The sequence below is a fragment of the Candida orthopsilosis genome, assembly GCF_000315875.1.
Source record: "Candida orthopsilosis Co 90-125, chromosome 2 draft sequence".
Taxonomy (NCBI): Eukaryota; Fungi; Ascomycota; class Pichiomycetes; order Serinales; family Debaryomycetaceae; genus Lodderomyces; species Lodderomyces orthopsilosis.
The window spans coordinates 1-19561 of NC_018295.1; the positions used below are offsets into that span (position 1 = coordinate 1).

General features: G+C 39.5%; 7 protein-coding genes across 7 annotated transcripts; 4 read left to right on the plus strand and 3 right to left on the minus strand. All coding sequences in view use genetic code 12, as the record gives it.

Annotated features, from left to right (window-relative positions):
* Positions 1-492: 492 nt before the first annotated feature.
* On the minus strand, positions 493-2196 carry CORT_0B00100 (hypothetical protein; the record flags this gene model as incomplete). The annotated part of the gene is made up of 1 exon (XM_003867123.1): positions 493-2196. One exon carries the CDS (start codon positions 2194-2196, stop codon positions 493-495), a length of 1704 nt encoding a protein of 567 aa, XP_003867171.1.
* Positions 2197-2343: 147 nt separating this feature from the next.
* CORT_0B00110 (Gdb1 glycogen debranching enzyme) lies at positions 2344-6903 on the minus strand (the record flags this gene model as incomplete). The annotated part of the gene is made up of 1 exon (XM_003867124.1): positions 2344-6903. One exon carries the CDS (start codon positions 6901-6903, stop codon positions 2344-2346), a length of 4560 nt encoding a protein of 1519 aa, XP_003867172.1.
* A 182-nt stretch (positions 6904-7085) lies between these two features.
* Positions 7086-8888, minus strand: CORT_0B00120 (Cst5 scaffold protein; the record flags this gene model as incomplete). Its single annotated transcript, XM_003867125.1, has 1 exon — positions 7086-8888. One exon carries the CDS (start codon positions 8886-8888, stop codon positions 7086-7088), a length of 1803 nt encoding a protein of 600 aa, XP_003867173.1.
* Positions 8889-9626: 738 nt separating this feature from the next.
* On the plus strand, positions 9627-10889 carry CORT_0B00130 (Pda1 pyruvate dehydrogenase alpha chain; the record flags this gene model as incomplete). The annotated part of the gene is made up of 1 exon (XM_003867126.1): positions 9627-10889. The coding sequence occupies one exon, from the start codon at positions 9627-9629 to the stop codon at positions 10887-10889; it is 1263 nt and encodes a 420-aa protein (XP_003867174.1).
* Positions 10890-10987: 98 nt separating this feature from the next.
* On the plus strand, positions 10988-16561 carry CORT_0B00140 (hypothetical protein; the record flags this gene model as incomplete). The annotated part of the gene is made up of 1 exon (XM_003867127.1): positions 10988-16561. The coding sequence occupies one exon, from the start codon at positions 10988-10990 to the stop codon at positions 16559-16561; it is 5574 nt and encodes a 1857-aa protein (XP_003867175.1).
* Positions 16562-16724: 163 nt separating this feature from the next.
* On the plus strand, positions 16725-17837 carry CORT_0B00150 (Trp4 protein; the record flags this gene model as incomplete). The annotated part of the gene is made up of 1 exon (XM_003867128.1): positions 16725-17837. One exon carries the CDS (start codon positions 16725-16727, stop codon positions 17835-17837), a length of 1113 nt encoding a protein of 370 aa, XP_003867176.1.
* Positions 17838-18437: 600 nt separating this feature from the next.
* Positions 18438-18986, plus strand: CORT_0B00160 (Ups2 protein; the record flags this gene model as incomplete). Its single annotated transcript, XM_003867129.1, has 1 exon — positions 18438-18986. The coding sequence occupies one exon, from the start codon at positions 18438-18440 to the stop codon at positions 18984-18986; it is 549 nt and encodes a 182-aa protein (XP_003867177.1).
* Between the last annotated feature and the right edge of the window lie 575 nt (positions 18987-19561).

Here is a 19561-nt window from a genome sequence, read left to right on the forward strand (position 1 = left end):
TGTGTGTACCAAAGCATCAACAAAAGTGAACCAATGAGTGCAGAAAAAAGATTTTGAGGTCAATTGGTGCATGTAGGAAGAGTGTGTGTCAAAAGATGAACCAAGAGTGTAGAGGAAACAATCAACCACAGTAGAAGGGTAGACTTGCCAGCATTTTACACTATAAAATTTCGGAAATGGCAGATGGCACAACCGCAAAAACTTGTTAGACAAGTCGGCCCTTTATTGTATCATCGTGATCTAGGCACTCGTAGCTACACATAGAGACCATACGAAGGCTCAAAACACTAGAACTAGTGGACTTAGAATGTGTCTGTCCACGTTTTTCTAACATTTATATATAAGAATTTTACAAAATACACAACTAGATCAGATCATACATCCAAGATCACAGTTGAATAATAAATCAAAACTAATACAAATAAAAATGAAAAATTCCATCGAACTTTGTTTGTCACAGCTTCCTCCTTAAATCCAGCACCCAGTGCCAATTTAATACACGTTGTTTTGAATATTGCTTTCAGCTTCAATGCCAGTGTCATTATCAGCACTTTCTTCGCCTACCGAATAGTCCAGTTCGCTGGTACTAGGGGCCAACTCATTCTCATAGTTACTCTCGTCACCCATTTCATCATCACTCTCACCAGAAATTTCATAGTTACTTTCATCATCACTCTTGCCGCTGCTATCTTCACTCATCATGTCAAATTCATAAGAAAAAAGCTTCTTCAATTTCGTTCTAATTTTTGGCTTGGACTCATGGTTAGGTGATACGCTATTGAAATCATCGTCCAGCTTGCAAACATCACCATCGACAATGTTTGCTGGAGTTTTATTCAAAGAGCCTCCCATTTCACTATTCCACTCCTTGCTTTCAGATTTGAATAGATCGACTAAATTTTCTCTTTGAGCTAATGATTGAAACGCGTTTAGTTGATTTTTATGAGTAGCGTATTTTGAAAATGTGGAATGAATGGTCAGCATTGAGCCATGATGTGGATGATTGGTACGAAATACCCCATTTAAATTACTGGTCCTTTGTTTTGGAGCCACAAAAAAGGAATCCCACGCAGGTTCCAAAGAGTACGTTCTATCAGTAGTTCCATTTTTTTCCTTGAAGTTGGAACCAATTTCGATGGAATTTTGGATATTCGCTTGTAAGGATGATTGTTTATTTGTCTCTTGAGAAGTTCCTGCTTCATTATTTGCCTGCGCACCTCTACCATTGAACAAGCCTCTTGTGTTCATCCCATCGCGAGCTTTAGATGGATCACCAATTGAGGTAGCAGCAATTCCTGTAGTTTGCTCAGCGCTCATATTGTAGCAACTAGACTGCCTTAATAAGTCCACCAAGTCTAGACTTGTATTAGATTTCCCTGAAACTAATTCCTCTTGGTTTGTTGGAGATTTAGTAGTGGATAAAACACCCTCTTTGGAATATGAATAAGTAGCTGCTCTTGCATAATCGTCCTCTACCATAGAACTGACTACGCTAGCTATGTGTTGAGGGTTGGGTTTTGGGACATGATTTTCTGACCTCGAATCATAAAACCTATTCGCATCTTTGCCATTCGATATAGAATTTGGACGGCTAGTTGCGCCCTCCATATGGCGCCGAATGAACTGTTGAATATTTTTTGAACGAGCTTTCTTTTCATCAAGCCTCTCCAATGAGTGCCGCTGTAGAACCCTTAACATTTCATTGTTATATCGAGCTATCAACTTTTCGACTTCCTCCTTTCTTTTGTTTTCAGCGTCTACTTGGTCGACTTCTTGGCTCTCCATAAACTGTTCCAATTCTTTGAGGAAATCCGGCTCAAGAATATGTCCGTCAATGTTAGTTGCGGCAGGGTTGTGTAGTGGGGGTTTGGTGGGTTGGGATGTAAATGAAATGTTATTGTGGATGTCTTCGTTTGGTACATTCAGTTTCCTCTCAGTTGGATATAGGGGATGAGAGTTGTGATCTAGTGTATCCGCAAGTAAATCCTCAATACTCTTTTCGATCACTCCCGTGTCTTTCTTCAACCATGCAACTAGTGCAGAGCGATATGTGGTCAACTCATTCATAATTTTCTTTTTGCTCAACCTGAGTCCCTTAGCTTCATCCTCCTCCACATTTCGTAGCCTGTTTGATCTCCTGAGATGCTTTGTTTTCGTTGGTTGCTTCTGTTTCTTCTTGATTGGCATAGTGCTCATAGTTTCGAGTTGGTTGAATTGGTAGCTACGAGATCTGTCAAAATCAGGAAAAGGAACATAGTCATGAGAGAAGAGATTATTATTGTTTGTGAATTAGACGTGGCGCGACACTTTTACAGCACAATCGAAAAACTTTACTCTATTAACCTATTGATACTTCTCGACTTTCCATAAATCGTAATACAAGTCTAATAAGCACGAGCTACTCCACGCTTGAGTTGGACTAGAATCATTACACAAATCACCGTCTTTGTTCGTCAACTCGGTCAATCCTGCCCAAGGACTCTCCTTAATCCATTGCATATGGTACTGAATCCTGTCATTGAGCAATGTAAACAATTCTATCGATGGCGTACGAGCTTTGCTTCCTTCATTGTTGGTGGCAAAATGGAAATACAAAAACGCTCTCAAAAAGTACCCATAGTTCCATACCCACTCTGGTCCTTGATGGTAGTTGCGACCTTTAGATGTAGCAAAGTCATCATTGTCGATGGAGTTATTGTAATATGGGCGATAGTTGTAATCCAGTGGATCCAATGTTCTCATACCAACTGGACCTCTGATGATTCTATCAGCATTGTTTATTGCAGTCAATGCTAGCTCTGGTGTGAACAATTCCGGTGCCACACACATTGCAATTGGGAAATTTGGACGCAATTGGTAATCCTCATAGGGTTTTCCTGTATGGTACAAGTCTTTGTAAATACCACGTCTGTTTACCAATGAAGAGTCAACGTCGTATTTCTCGTCATCACTTGCGTTTTCTGGCACAAAGAATCGTTTCTCAAAATTGTCTTGCAACAACTTTTCCCAATCTTTGAAAGCGATCTTCTCTCCATTCTCCTTTTCAACCTCAGTGTAATCAAACTTGCCCTGTTTGTTCAACTCAATAACCCATCTCAATGCACTCTTGAGCAAACCTTGCAATTCAACAGCAGCTCCATCTCTTGGTGTTCCAGGTACTCCCTTATTGTGAGCACGTTCACTTTCACCCATCTTGTCCATCCAAGTACCACAATTGAATTGTGAACCACCGTGTACAAAACCAGACTCCCAGTCAATTCCCACCTGCACATTGAAACCTTCGTCCTTCATTTGTGAGTCAAGATTCGGTCCTGCATTTGCTTCTCTATACTTTATTCCCTTTGCGTGACGTTGGAGGATTTCAAAAATAATATCCTTGATAGACGTCTCATAGCTGAAAGCAAGAGGGTCGTCAAAAGTAACATACCTATCATCCAAGGGGAATCGTCTGCTAACCTTTGCATCTAAAATCTTTATTCCATTAGGCACATGAAGCACGTATTCTTGGATCGCTTGTAAGAAAAACCAAGCAGCATCTCTTGCATTGTACCTGGGGTTTCTCCCTGCATCCAAGAGATTCGGAATCAACCCATGCTTCAATGTCTTGGCAAATCCAAGTATATGCTCTTTTGCATCTTCATATCTCTCAGGGACAATCAAGAGGCCTCTAAAGGAAATAAACACATCTCTTCCCCAACATCTCATATAGTCGTTGCTGAAATGAGGCAATCCTGCTGCTAAACAAGCAACCGACCTGTCTGGTACAAGGGAGGTATTGTTCATAAATCCTGTCATTTGCACACTTGTCAATGCCAAACTTTGCACGAAATTAGTTGCTTGCTGAATTGGCTTGCTTAGTTGCCTCAACACTCTGAACCTAGCTGCTTCATATGCAATACCAACAATCAAACAGAAATAGTGAGGTCTCAAGTAATAAGGTGCCTTCTTAACTGCATCAAAACGGTCCTTCAACCACTCTTGAAATTTACGCAAATTTTCTGACTTTGCTGCATACTTGTCCAACCTTTGCACGACATAATCCAACGCCCAAGCTCCATCACGTAAATGGTTGCAGATCTGGTGACCAAGGTTATTGGACCAGACTACATGCTTCAACGCGGTCTGCCAACCTTCAAGACCAGCATAAACTAGATCTCCATACAGCGGTATATTGTAAACGCTTTCATTGCCTCCGCTAGCATCCAACTCCTCTGGAGCACTTCTGTAAAGCAAAGCATTCAAGTCATACAAGTCCAAGCCTAAGGATGCCTCAAGCGCACCTTGCCTGACGTACTCATCTAGTTTGATATCAACACCTGGAATTTCTGTGGAGAAAACTGATATCGAACCAGGTATGAAACTATTGTTGACCTGAATGATGCTGTCACCATTGGTGAACTCAACATGTGGTACTTCAATATCAACCACTTCAACAGGAATTCCTCTCAAAAACTTGTCGTCCTTTTCGTAGTCACCTGTTTTCTTCAATGTGTAACTAAACTCATGCTTAACCTTGGTCCCACCGAGAATGGAGGGAGACAAAATCTGTTCAGTTTCGTTTTCATAGAATTTGCTTCTAGCAATGAGGAACCATCCCTTTCCTGTTCTCGCATTGTAACGTTGAATAGTAATGTACTGCCCTTCATGATGAATATACATTTCGTGGTCACGAGAAATGTCTTCACTTTCTTCAGCAAGTTGCTTACGAATGCCATTCAATTGTGCCTTCACTTTGACAATTCCATTAGTATCATCTAAATCGTACAATCTCTTTTCACTCACAACATTGAGCAAGTGAGGATAACATTCATCGTAGCCATATACGGAACCAATGGCTGATGAGCAAAACGCCACGAGTGCAGCATTGGGCAAAGTATCTTCAACAGTTCTTTTTTGGGCCGGTGTCTCATTATCATGTGTACAGTCCATAAATATTGCATGAGGTGCAGTGCTGGTTAAAACTTGCGGAATATCCAACTCCGTGTAACCCTCTTTTGTTTTGCGCAATTCCGGCTCCTTCTCTGCTGGGTACGAAAAGTCACTTAATGGTAACCATGTCAACGAACCAATTGGTCTTCCACCATGTTTGTGCACCAATGATGACAACTCACCAACACTCCAAGCTTGCATGGCTTCCCTTATCAACGAGTTAATTGCCAACCTCTCAACAAAAATTTTATCCATTTGCTCGGATCCAGAGAATAGTTCAGCAATGACATACAAGTTTGGGTTCACCTTTCTTGCCTCATCCAACAATCTCTCCCCAACATGTAATGGAGTACTATGACAATTGTCAATTCTGAACCCGGTAAACACCTTCGCCATTTCTCTGGTGTACTCAATCATTCTGTCCCACAATTGAGGAGAATCCTCATACTTTGAACCGTATCTCAACTTGACACAATCGCCCCATACAATTACCTCTCTTCTCAAGTAGGCTTTGGATTTATCGGATGCAAAATCTACTAAGGGGTTCCCGCCCCAAATCCACCCGTTATTGGCCAAGGCTTGCTTCTTGCCATCTTTATCAGTAAACCTCGTAAAGTAAGGTTCCGTTAATGGTAGCTTTGTCGTGACCTTTCCCCATTTGGGCCCATTGTCAGCTAATCTCAAAAATCTAATTCTATCAGCGATTTGTTGCTGAATTGTCTTCAAGTCATCGTCGTAATCCCTATACAAAGGCTCATTGATTTGATCAACAATCTCTCCAGCCTTGTTGACGATGGTACCTGCGTCAATGGTATTACCATCATACAATGCAAACAAAACGGCTAAAAACTTTTTGGAATCTAATTTATTCTCAAATCTGTGACCCAATATCGTTTTGGAGTGTATATTTGCAATATCTAAAACAAATTGCGATAGCAGTTTAAGATCATTTATGTCAACATTGTCTGGTATCTTGATGCTCTTGATGGATGACTTTTGTTTGTTGAATATCTCTTCCAAGTCGGACAACGTCTTCTCCCTGTTGAAAACGTAGTACTCCCAAAGGTTCAAACTATCTAAAACCTGAGACTTGATACCCTCCATAATTTTGCCCAAGTCTGATTCATTTTCAATGGTAGTGGGCAAATTCAATTCTACCAACCTTTTGCTAAACTCCAACAATGCTCCATCCAATTCAATTGCTGGTATCAAATGTGGGGCAGTGTATTCATTGTAACCCGAATCTGGTGCATCTTTCAACCACTCAGAATTGTTAGCAGTATGGTTCCAAACAACATCTGTCAAGCTTAGCAAACCATTCTCGTTCAATACTTTATGAATCTGCTCAACAGCTTTCTTTTGGTCAGAAAAAATTTCGGGATCCCACTTCAATTGATCATAAATCGAATAAGGAGAATCTGATTCACCTCGTTCTTGCAATGGCGTAAAATGGATCATGTTATATCCCTTTGCTTTTATGTTTTCAAAAAGCTTTGGCCAGCGATCGTACAGTCCAATCCACTTGGAAATCACCGTCTCCACATTAATTGCGTTGAATGGAACATATTTACCATCGATAGCTAAGTGAGGGGGAACATTGTAATAAAACTTTTCAGTCTCTTTGTCACAACCATTCTCATCTTCGTATGAAATGTAGTAGTTATAAGCTCCTGGCTTGTACAATGGGATGGTAAAAGAAATGTCTTGATGAAATGAAGATTCAATTGAGTAATCATAATATTTGTATCTATCAAACTCGTCTTTGTACGACGGTGGTGCATTAGTATGGAAGACTCCCTTTCTTGCCACTTTACTTGCAGCATTCAATTGGAATTGCAAGTCAAATATGGGGTCCCCCGGTTTGTAATTCTTTGGGTAATCATTTGACGGTAAACTTAATACACCATTGTTAACATTCTCGTTGTTCACAGGCTCTCCGAGGTTCGATAACCTGAACAAGATTTTGGAAGTCATAAAGTCTATCTATCTATAAGTCTAGTGGTGAGGTTGAAAACGAAAGGAAGAAAGGTTTGTTTCGGAGGTCTATTTCGGAAATAAATGCGTCGGCGATTTTTTTGTTCTGTCCTTTATGTTTGCTACTTCCATGCAGAGAGAGATTCCGTTTACACACAAAAGCCAAATGCGCATATGCCTATTTATAGCATCTGGTCTACTTCCGATATCAAACTATTTAACTCTTTTAGATTGATTCGTTCTGTGTTGTCCTTTAAAGAACGTTGTATTAGCTCCTCATCTGAGTCTGCGTCTGAATCGCTATCGCCATTAGCATCCATTAGCATTACCGCATTTGTTTTCGTCAAATTCAATTCCTTTACATTGAGCAAGTCAGTCGATATCATACTGTGTGAATGTAGGTTGCCAAGCTGATATTCATTCTTCTGGGACAGATCAATAATCGAACTCATTGTGTTTCCCAAGAATCCTCCAAACACGTTCTTTTCCAATACCTTTGGTACCAAATCAATTGTGTTGGTGATTTTGCTCCCAGGGACTTCCACTGATAGATCCATCAACACAATAGCCCATTTTTCAATAACAGAGCTTAAATGAGATTGGAGCGAAAAATATAACACATCTCCCTCTGTTGGAGTTATTGTCACAATGGATCCTTTACATGTAATTTTGGCATTTTTTACTGGGATGAAAATCGCTTGGCTGATCTTGTCCCAAATCACAACTGAGTTTTCAAATAAGTAGCAATGCTTCTCCCTGAAAACACCATCTTCGATTTTAATTTGCAACTGATCAGCAGCTCTCAACATCCCTAACTGAGATAGCTTTGCTAAATTCAATGTAGTACAATTACTCAATAGATACAGCATTAGTTGATTTACAACCGTTTCAACACTTTGACTGTTATCAAAACCATTTATGTTGTAGGAATCTGTCATTGTTGTTGATAATGTATTCACAGGTGATGGAGAACGTATGTTTAATATCATTGTGTCTCTGTTTCGAACAGAACTTCTCTTTGAAAGCTCAAAATATTGCGAGGAATGACTCAATGTAGATCCCAACGCTTTAAAGTTGATGCTCTGGGATGTTGCTTTCGATTCACGCGAGGCAGTATCATCTTTAGCCTTGGGTTGTGTTGGAGCCGGTCGTTTGGGTGTGAGAGCTGTGTATGGTTTTTTTAAAAAAAAGTTTAAGTTTCGGTTATCAATTGTAATCAGGCGTTCGCCTTTGCAAATTGAACCATGACATAGGTTTGATAATTCCATATTGGGATCATTGGTGGTATTTTTATGACCAACTAACTCCTTGTAAAATGCTGTCCTAAAACATTCAAAATGAACCAGGTCTCCACAATTCAACTTCAACACACGTTCACTTTGTAACACATTCAGTAACAATTCTGAACAAATGAAGCAGATATTATCTAACAGATTTTTCATTGATATTGAAGTCTTTGAAGATGATGCTTGACTGCTTGTCCTTTTATTCAAGTGTGCAGCATTGTTGCTCAAGATATTGGCAAACGACATATTCAATCCTTCGGTGTGTACTTGGTGAGTATATGAAAAACTGTCACCACTTATGTTGCTTGGAGTGTCAAAGAAATTGATGCTCTGGGGAGTTGTATTTGGAGTACTGTAAGCCCTTTCAAATTTACTGGGTGACACATTACCTTTAAAGCTGGGGGGAGTCAAATGTGGTGGCGTTAGCAACGGCTCCTGTACAGACATGGGTGGAAAAGGGGTTTTACCTGCCCTTGATTCATCTGCCACCGGGGAGACATAGCCACCCCCGTGACTAGCATTGCGTTTAAACTGACCAGTTTGCTTAAGACTATAAATTTTACTAGGTCTCAAAATCTCTCTCCACTTCTTTTTTGACGGCAAAGGTTCAGATGAGCCAGGGGTAATTGATCGTATCAGCGATGTAGACCCCGACACTGTTCTTTTGGTACTCAAGCTCTCCAGTGGTCTTTCAAACATGCAGCCAGGTTAGTTGACTGAGAATTGGTGACAACCAGTGGTAGGAACATGATTAATTTAATCTATGGAAAAAGGGTCATTTGTGCATACAATATCGACATCATAATAATTTGTGTTTCAGATTTGTCAATCTGGAGAAAGCCGCACACCCCGAGGTTAAAAAAGATAATCGAAATTTGACACAACTTAGAGACAGACCCCTCTCAACAATGATAATCAGTAGACAGATAAAGCCCATAAAGCTTCCGATTAACACCGTATGTCATTATATCTGGAAAGCAAAGCCGCAATGCTTATTATTTTGTTTGATCTAGATCTCAACGACCTTGAAACTAACCTATCTAAACCGGTATCAATCGATTCCTCGTAAGAATCGATCATCACTTCCAGAGTACATCATAATTAAGTGACTTTCGTCTCTTCACCTATGTTAGAATATCCAAAGCTTTGTGGTGCAGTGATGTGATGTGATGTGATGTGATGTGTATGAGTATATCTCGGAGTTTAAACTCCGTAAAATGCGGAAAACAGTCAACCATCGCTACACAAAATATCGCAATTCGGAGTAAAAAAAAATAAAAAATGTCAAATGAATTAAATCTGTTGGGAGAACAAAAATTATAACAACCGAAGAGAAAAGCAAAAGAGAAAAAAAGACTAGCACAACTCAATTGACACCTTCATCGTCATCTTTTTATCTATTCCACTACGACCAATTGATTTATCCTACATATCACAATGAGTCGCCTAATTAACGCATCAGCCTCAACTTTGAGATTGATGGGAAAATCCACTTGTTCAAAAGTGTTGACAAGCAGCCCTACCTTGAGCAATTATACTTCAAAAAGATCGTTGGCCACAGCTGAACCTGTCGCTGATGGTAGTGATTTGGTATCCATCACTTTACCAGAGTCGTCTTTTGAAGGTTACGATTTGGAAGTACCATCATTGGAATTCGAAACCGAAAAGGAAACATTGTTGCAAATGTACAAGGATATGATTGTTATCAGAAGAATGGAGATGGCAGCTGATGCTTTGTACAAGGCAAAAAAGATTAGGGGATTCTGTCATTTGTCCGTTGGTCAGGAAGCTGTTGCCGTTGGTATTGAAAACGCCATTAACCACCAAGATACAGTCATTACCTCTTATAGATGTCACGGTTTCGCACATATTAGAGGTGCTTCTGTTAAATCTATCTTGGCTGAATTGATGGGAAGAAGATCAGGTATCTCTTATGGTAAAGGTGGATCTATGCATATGTTTACCAAGGGTTTTTACGGTGGTAATGGTATTGTTGGTGCTCAAGTTCCTTTGGGGGCTGGTTTAGCTTTTGCTCAAAAGTATAGAGGAGAAAGATCAGTTTGTTTTGATCTTTATGGTGATGGTGCATCTAACCAAGGCCAAGTATTTGAAGCATTCAACATGGCTAAGTTGTGGAACTTGCCAGTTATCTTTGTTTGTGAAAACAATAAATATGGTATGGGTACTGCTGCTGCCAGAAGTTCTGCCATGACCGAATACTACAAGAGAGGTCAATATATTCCTGGATTGAAAATCAATGGTATGGATGTTTTGGCTTCTTATCAAGGTGCCAAGTTTGCCAAAGACTGGGCATCTCAAGGTAATGGACCATTAGTTTTGGAATACGAAACTTATAGATACGGTGGCCATTCAATGTCCGATCCAGGTACTACTTATAGAACCAGAGAAGAAGTTCAACATATGAGATCACGTAATGATCCAATTGCTGGATTGAAAGCTGTTTTATTGGACAAGAACATTGCCACTGAGGATGAAGTTAAGGCATACGATAAAGCTGCTAGAAAATACGTTGATGAACAAGTCGCAGCTGCTGAGGCTGACGCTCCACCTGAAGCTAGAATGGACATCTTATTCGAAGATGTTTACGTCAAGGGTTCTGAAGTTCCAGTATTAAGAGGAAGAATCTCAGATGATTCATGGGATTTCAAGAAGAATGACTTTTTGAATAAGGTATATTAAGTAGGACTAATGTAATGTAAAATCGCGAAACTAAAAAAAAAAAATGTAAATGTAAATCTGCGCAAAACGACAATAAGCAAGACAGACTAGGCTGAGCCATGACAGACTACGACGAAACCTACGATGAGTTTCTTAATAGAATACGAAACCACTTGCTTGATGCAAGCCCTGACATTATAAACTCAGCGGTGGAAATTTTATTAGACATATTAGGATCTGATATAAGCGTGACGACCAAGAGAAAAGAAACCAATGAGCTTCTAAGTAGTGCTATTGGTGACGAGGAGTTGGGGGAATTGGTAAACTTAGCAACGAGTTACAAGGCTATGCTACTGAAATATCGTGGGTCGGAAAAGGATGAAACAAGGGCAATTGCGATTGAAGTAGAAGAGTCCGATGGAGAAGAGCCTGAAGCGGCATCTGAAGAAGAAGAAGAGGAGGAGAAGGGGGAGGAGGAAGAAGAAGAAGAAGAAAATCCTATCATTGTCGATAGGGTGTACGACTGGAATACTTTCAAAGAGGAGGTTTCCGAAGCAGAAAATATATACGAAGCGTTACGTGACAGAAACCTAACTGATAAAATCCTTGCAAAGCGTTTCCCCAAAGTGGAATTGCACAAGATATTACAAAACCGATGGAGAATAGTGTACTCAAGAAGCCTCGCGACAGGCGATAAAGCTCAAACAATCCAAGAAATGCAAAATTATCACCTCAATGAGCTCATCTTGGAGCTATTAGGAAAAAAGGATGCTGAGCATACAATCAAACAGCTACGAAAACGAGTACTTTACGAAGAGAAAGATGGAGGTGACTTGAAAGTAACATTACCAAAGGGGACCTACCAGGAGAAAATGGCCAACTATGATATCATTACTGTCCCTCCAAGTGCTGCTCCACCTAACGATGACGAGCTCCTACCTGTTAGTACATTACCCTCATGGGCACAGGAATCATTCCCAAGTAATGAAACTTCAACGTTCAACCGAATACAGTCTAAAATCTACCCAATGGCTTTTGAATCTGATGATAATTTATTAATTTGTGCACCAACAGGTGCTGGTAAAACTAATGTGGCAATGTTGACCATGTTGCGCACTATCGAAAATTATCGTTCTAATAATCACATAGAAGGAAACAAGTTCAAAATTGTATATATTGCGCCACTAAAAGCCTTGGTTCAAGAACAGATGAGAGAGTTCCAACGAAGGTTAACTTCTGCATATGGGTTGGTGGTGAATGAATTAACCGGTGACTCTTCATTATCACAACAACAGATATCAGAAACAAACGTGATTGTCACCACGCCGGAGAAATGGGATATCATTACAAGAAAAGATCATGACTATCTAAAGTTAATTAAGTTGTTGATCATTGATGAAATACACTTGTTGCATGATTTGAGGGGACCGGTATTGGAAGGAATAGTGTCAAGAGTCGTACGTACAGGTGAGGATATTAGAATTGTTGGGTTGTCTGCAACATTACCCAATTATCTTGATGTTGCAAAGTTCATTCGTGCAAGTGACAAGGGAGTATTCTATTTTGATTCAAGTTATAGACCGTGCCCATTGGAGCAAAAGTTTGTTGGAATAAAGGAGCAAAAAGCGTTAAAGAAAAAAATTGCCATGAATGAAGCATGTTTAGAGCAGACATCTAATGTTTTGAAGCGCAATCAACAGCTAATCATTTTTGTACACCTGCGAAATGAAACTGCTGCTACTGCAGAATACTTAGTGGAAGGTTTGGCAAACCTGGATACGGAAATCATCACAGAAATCAGCACTCGCGAAATCCTACAACAAGAGAGTGATAGGGTGACTAATGTGAAATTGCAAAGACTCTTGATTTCAGGTATTGGTGTTCATCACGCTGGATTAAACAGAGATGACAGAACATTGGTAGAAGATCTTTTTGCTCAGGGCCATTTAAAGGCCCTTGTTTCCACAGCCACATTGGCGTGGGGTGTGAATTTACCTGCACATACAGTGATTATCAAAGGAACCGAAGTGTACTCACCAGACGCCGGGAACTGGACCCAGTTATCTCCACAAGATGTATTTCAAATGTTGGGAAGAGCAGGTCGTCCGAGGTATGACAGGAATGGTGAAGGTATAATCATTACATCTCAAGACCGAATACAATACTACCTTGCTATTTTGAATCAGCAGTATCCAATTGAGTCGCAATTAATGACCAAATTAATTGACAATGTCAATGCAGAGGTGGTTTCTGGTACTATCTCCTCATTGAATGATGGTATAGACTGGCTAGGCTACACTTACTTGTACGTGCGGATGGTGCAATCACCAAAATTGTATGGAGCAGATTCGCTCACCAATGAGGAGAATCCAACGTTCTATGTACGAAGACTTGAGTTGATAAATGCTGCTTTTTCAGTTCTACATGAAAAAAAATTGTTAGTCCATGATGGTGGGAAGGTAGTCTCCACAGAGCTCGGAAAAATCGCTTCCTACCATTATATCAGCTACGAAACAGTGGCCAGGTATAATCAGTTATTGAAACCTTGGCACACGGAAGGCGATATTATTAGAGTGTTTGCTCACTCTGACGAATTTCAATTCATACCCATTAGAAGGGAAGAAAGATTGGAAATACACAAGCTTATGGAAAAATGTCCTATCCCGATCAAGGAACTTCCTACGGAACCACTTACTAAGATCAACATTCTATTGCAAACGTATATATCGAGGCTCAATCTTGAAGGGTATGCCTTAATCTCCGACATGATCTACATCAAGCAATCTGCATCGAGATTGTTGCACGCTTTGTACGAAATAGCATTGCTTAAAAAGTGGTCATCACTTGCAAAAACAATACTCGGTTTATCAAAAATGGTGAGCAATCGTCTTTGGGCAAGTGATTCTCCATTAAGACAGTTTGGTTCACTAGCCCCAAAGTCGATAATCAAAGCTTCAGAAGCATCCCATTTGCCATGGATTCAATATTTCCACTTGACAACCGAGGAGTTGGCTGAAGTGTTGAACTTGCGTGGAAATGCCCAACAGGCGTGGGATCTCGTTCATTCATTTCCTCGCATTGAGCTTAATTATACAGTTCAGACCATTACTGATGAGTATGTGAGGTTGAGAATTGAAGCGATTCCAAAGTGGAACTGGTTGAGCATTCATGGAAGACAGGAGTCATTCGATTTGTTTTTGGAAGATTGTGATGGCAATGAGCTTATACACTATCAACAATTTCGTGTTCGCAAGGAGGAAATCGACCAGCCACACGTACTTGAGTTTCAATTCAAGTTAAAGCTGCCTCAACCCCCAAACTTGCTACTTTCGTTTGTGAGTACCAAGTGGGTCAATTGCACATCAAAAATACCGATCATAACAGATTTGATTACACCAAAAGATAGATCATACTTTGTCGAACGTGGGGAGCGAACTGTTGCATTAAATGAGTTTAAAGAACTCAGCTTAGAAGAGGACAAGATATCAAGTGAGATATATGAGGCAATTTGTGACGAAGAAAACATCTTAATCGGAATCAGTCCCGGAGAGCAAAAAGCTATATGTCCGGAGTTGGCAATTGCTCAGCACTTGCGTCGATCAAACAAGAGAATTGTCTACATAAACCCAAATGAAGACATAGTTGGCGCCAGATTCAAAAAGTGGTCAAACAAGAAAGACCTGGTTTGCAAATTATCTGGTGATTTGAAAAAGGATGCCAAAGCATTCAATGCCAATAGAGTAATTACATCAACTCCTGGTCTGTTTTACTCACTCTGCAAGCGTTGGAAAAGTCCAAAGGCAATCAAAACGGTTCAGCTAATTGTACTTGATGATCTTCATGAACTTGAGACTAATCCTGTTTACGAATTTATGCTTACCAGGATAAAAGTTTTGCAATCGCATGCAGACGATATCAACGTTCGACTCGTTGGGATTTCTTATCCATTATTGAATTCCCGTGACGTGGCACTGTGGCTAAACGTTTCAAAAGTTAATATAATCAATTACCCTTCTTCGGTGCGTGACAACAACATTGAGGAGATAAATTTCAGGGAGGATAAGAATTGGGATATTAATGACCGCCGGACTATCGTATTTGCAGGAACAAATAGCGAGGCAGTTAAAATTGCTCAAAGGTTTCCCCAACACAATTCAAAGAATCTACGTAAGTACATTGACAGTGTGGAAAACAAGCTACTCAAAGATGCGATTGGGAATGGTGTTGCAATCTTTTTAAACGAGTTTTCCAAAAAGGACAAAGCGATTGTATCTAATTTATTCAGGGCTGGAAGTATATTGCTGATTGTCACTACCAGGGATGCAGTTCATCTTGCACCTTCTGCTGACGTTATTATCATTGAAGGGACCCAGTACTATGATGGCTATGAACACCGTGACGTTAGTTACAGCATGGTTGACATTTACAACATGGTTGGCCATTGTCAAAGTACTTCAGGATATGTTTATATTCAAACGACGAGTGAAGCGGCTACTTTTTACTCATCTTTTATCAATTTTGGTATTCCTTTAGAAAGTCTGTTGGATTCCACAATCTACGAGTTTTTCATCGATGGTATTGCACATGGTTTGTTAAAACTGAGACAGGATTGTATTGATCTCTTGACCCACACGTTCTTTTACAAAAGGTTATTGAGCAATCCTAGCTATTATGGGTTGAGAAATCTTTCTTCGATTGCTGTATCTGAATACTTATCCAATTTGATTGAAGATTTGATGGACGATTTGATCAAAGGCGACTTTGTTGAAGAGGATGAGGAAGAGACAATAATGCCTTCCAACAAGGCCTTGATTACATCACATTACGAGTTATCCTTTGAAACATTAAATACATTGAGCACCTTGAATGAGAAGAGTAAGCTTAAGGACATCCTCCTTGCAGTGACCAGTGCTGCTGAATTTGAAACATTACCAATAAGAAAATCAGATGAGTTGTTATCTACTATTGCGAGAAAAATGCCCTTGAAAAATGCTTCGACAATGACACCATTTTACAAGTCCTTCATCCTAGCCCAGGCGTTTATATCGAGAGTGAATTTGCCATTTGAATTAAAGTATGACCAAGAGAAGGTATTGAAGCTCTTCGTTCGCGTGTTGAATGCAAGCGTTGATGTCTTGTCAGGAGAGGGCCACTTGAGTGCGATGTTGGCAATGGACTTGTGGCAGATGGTGTCACAACAAGTTTGGTCGTTTGAGAATCACTTGAAACAAGTTCCAAAATTCAATGATGCAATCCTCACGCGTTGTAAGGAGCACAAGGTTGAGACTGTCTACGACATCATGAGTGTAGATGATGATGAAAGAAACGAGGTACTTCAATTGAAAGATGATGATTTGAACGAAGTAGCTATGTTTGTCAACCTGTACCCAAATGTCAAACTATCTTATGAGACGTTGTCTCAAGGATCAATTAGTGTGTTGCTAGAACGAGACGAGGAGTTGGACTCTTTGGATGCTGTATGTAGGTTGCCATTCACAAAAGAGGAGAATTGGTGGGTAGTTGTCGGACTGCCTCTGTTAAATCAATTATACGCTATAAAGAAGACACAGATAAGAAATCTCGAACAAAGATTACAAATCGAGTTTGAAAGCCCCGACTCAATTGATGACCTTACATGCTGGGCTATCTGCGATTCGTACTTGGATGCCGATAAAGAGGTGCAAATATCGTAAGTAGTTTTGTATTGTAATGCATTTTCTACCGCACTTGGTTGCGCAATCGAATCTCAACGGTTTAAATTTTAAGTCGTGCAGCTCTAAACCGAAAAAAATATTGATGATTCATTTATGAATCATAATTTTTCACCAAAACTCTCCCCTTCCACTTGAGATATCAATGACTGTACAAAGCCCGACAAAGGACAAGGTTCTCACACCTTATATCAAATCATTAGTTCAGAACCCTCCTCATTTTACTCCAGATGATTTGGCATCGGTAATAAAGCTTATATTTACCGACCGTGCGTCTGAAATTCAAGTTGCAGCATTTTTGACTTCATTGAGACAACGCGAATTGGACCACGAGTCAGTTTATATTGCTGCTGCAGTTAAAACAGTTTTAGAGTTTGCAGAGACTATAGAGGATCATTTAGTTGATGAAGCAGGTTACATAGACATTGTTGGTACTGGAGGAGATGGTCAAAACACATTCAATGTATCAACATCATCAGCTATTGTTGCTGCAGGAATGGGCCTACCTGTATGCAAACACGGCGGAAAAGCCAGCACATCTACTTCCGGATCTGGAGACTTGTTAAAGTCTTTGGGTGTTGATTTAGCCAAAATAAATGTGGTAACTTTGCCAGATATTGTGAAAAAATCAAAATTCTGTTTCTTGTTTGCACCATCATTCCACCCTGGAATGGGGCTCGTGGCGAATGTGAGAGCACAACTTGGAGTACCAACGATTTTCAACATATTGGGTCCATTGATTAATCCAATTCCTATTCAGTCGAGAATCTTGGGTGTTTATAGCGAAAAGTTGGGCGAAAACTATGCTCAAGCTGCCTCCATACTTGCAAAGAAGAGTCATATACACAAACGTACAATGGTTGTATATGGGGAATGTGTTTTGGACGAAATTGCACCAACCGGTTATACAAAGATCTGGTTAGTTGAAAGAGATGGAGAGATTAAAAGGGATCGCATTTCACCCAAGGATTTTGGACTCCGTGAACATCCATTAGAAGCTGTAAGGTCAGGGACTCCCGATGAAAACGCTGAAATACTAAACCATATATTGAAACAAGATGAAGATGAGTACAAAGTGCGTGAGGAAAATAGTAATGCATATGTGGACTACATTTTGCTAAATACTGCCGCTCTTGCTTATGTATCAGGCATTTGTGATAACTGGGTCGATGGTGTAAAATTAGCAAAGGAGTCTTTGACAAGTGGGGAGGCGTTGAAGGCGTTGGAGGATTTAATAAAAGCAATAGATTGTGTATAGAGATGTATGAGTAATCACTATGGAGTATATTTTGCGTCTGCACAAAGACATAGTGTCGTGACAGTCAATGTCGTTAATTAAAAAAAATGTCACACATCTTTTTACCGAAATTAACTTTTGTGTTTCCGTAAAGTTCCGAGTGGTTTTCATCCCGCGTTGAAACCACAACAACAGTCTTGTGACTTGAGAAACTCCCCCCCCCCATAATACTTTTCCCCAAATACTTCATAGAATTCAATTGATGGACTGATCGGAAGTTTCGATCCAGCAATTCTTTATCACGGTAAACGCTTCTACAGTCAAATTAATGGTACATATTTCAGTGCATGATCATCGGTTATAAAAGAAGGCGAATAATCAAAAAAAGTGAGAGAAGACAATAGAACTGATACAACAACAACAAAATAAAAAGAAATTTAAACCGAATAAAAAGAGAAATTAAAAAAAAAAATTTCCATTTCATCTGAAGCGGTTATCTATTGATTTCTACATATATATATATACAAAGGGATTGCCACACTTTGAGTGACCTGTCTCACCTTTGATATTTCCCCCCATAATTTAGCATAATTTTCTACATTTTAGCATAATCTTCACGAAATGAAGTTATTTCAGGCAGATCATTTATTCAATTATCCTTGGGATCAAGTAACCGCCGCTAATTGGCAAAAATACCCTAACGAGCTTTCAACGCATGTGGTTTCAGTTGATGTTTTAAACAGAAGCTTAGTTAATGACCATATTCTACGCACCGAAAGGTTAATTGGGTGCAAACAATCAATACCGCGATGGCTTTCATTCTTGGTTGGTGGAGCATCAATGAGTTATGTTCGTGAAGTGTCAGAAATAGATTTAAATAACAAGACTTTGGTGATGAAATCAATGAATTTAACGATGAATCATTTGTTGTTGGTGAAGGAAACTGTTATTTATAGACCTGATTTGGATTTACCATCACACAAGACTACGTTTAACCAGAGCGCAGAAATCACCGCCTTTGCTGGGGTATCGAAATTGTGTGACAAATTGGAACATTGGAGCGTTGAAAGATTTGGCCAAAATGCTCAAACAGGGAGATTGGCATTTGAAAACGTTTTGAATCGTTTAACTGAGAAATGGGAACAAACTGGTGTTTTCTTAAAGAGTTGAGTCCGGAAGTGTGTCACACTGAGCTCATTACATTTGCATATACTTTCACTAAAGGATTTATTTCTTATATATTTTCAATTTTTCAATTCATGGGAATTTAGGTTTGGCTGATTAGATAGAAGTTTGTTTTTTGTACATAGTATAACGAATGATGTATTTCAAATAATTCCATTGTAGAGTGAAATGAGGGATGAATATAAAGTATTAGTCTTAAGCACTAAGCATTTTACGATTCAAATATCTTTTTGGTTCTGTTTTCGTTTTCGCAACATGGACTTTTTTGCAGCGAAAAGGTGCAAATTTGTTTATTTGTGGTTGAAGTTTACTGAATGGTGAAATAGTTTTCAAAATACACTATCGTTGTTTGAAGTTTGACAATTTAAATATTTTTATGCATTGAGGTAGTCTTCCTGTGGGCTACAGTGTACCTAGCAGATACTGGTAGCAACAGAAACATATATAAAACTGTTTTGATTTTTTCGTGAACAAATTTCCGCCAAACTACAACGACCATGAATGAGAAACAACAACAGATACTTTATGAACTAACATTAATATCAGCAGTGAGTCGTAAT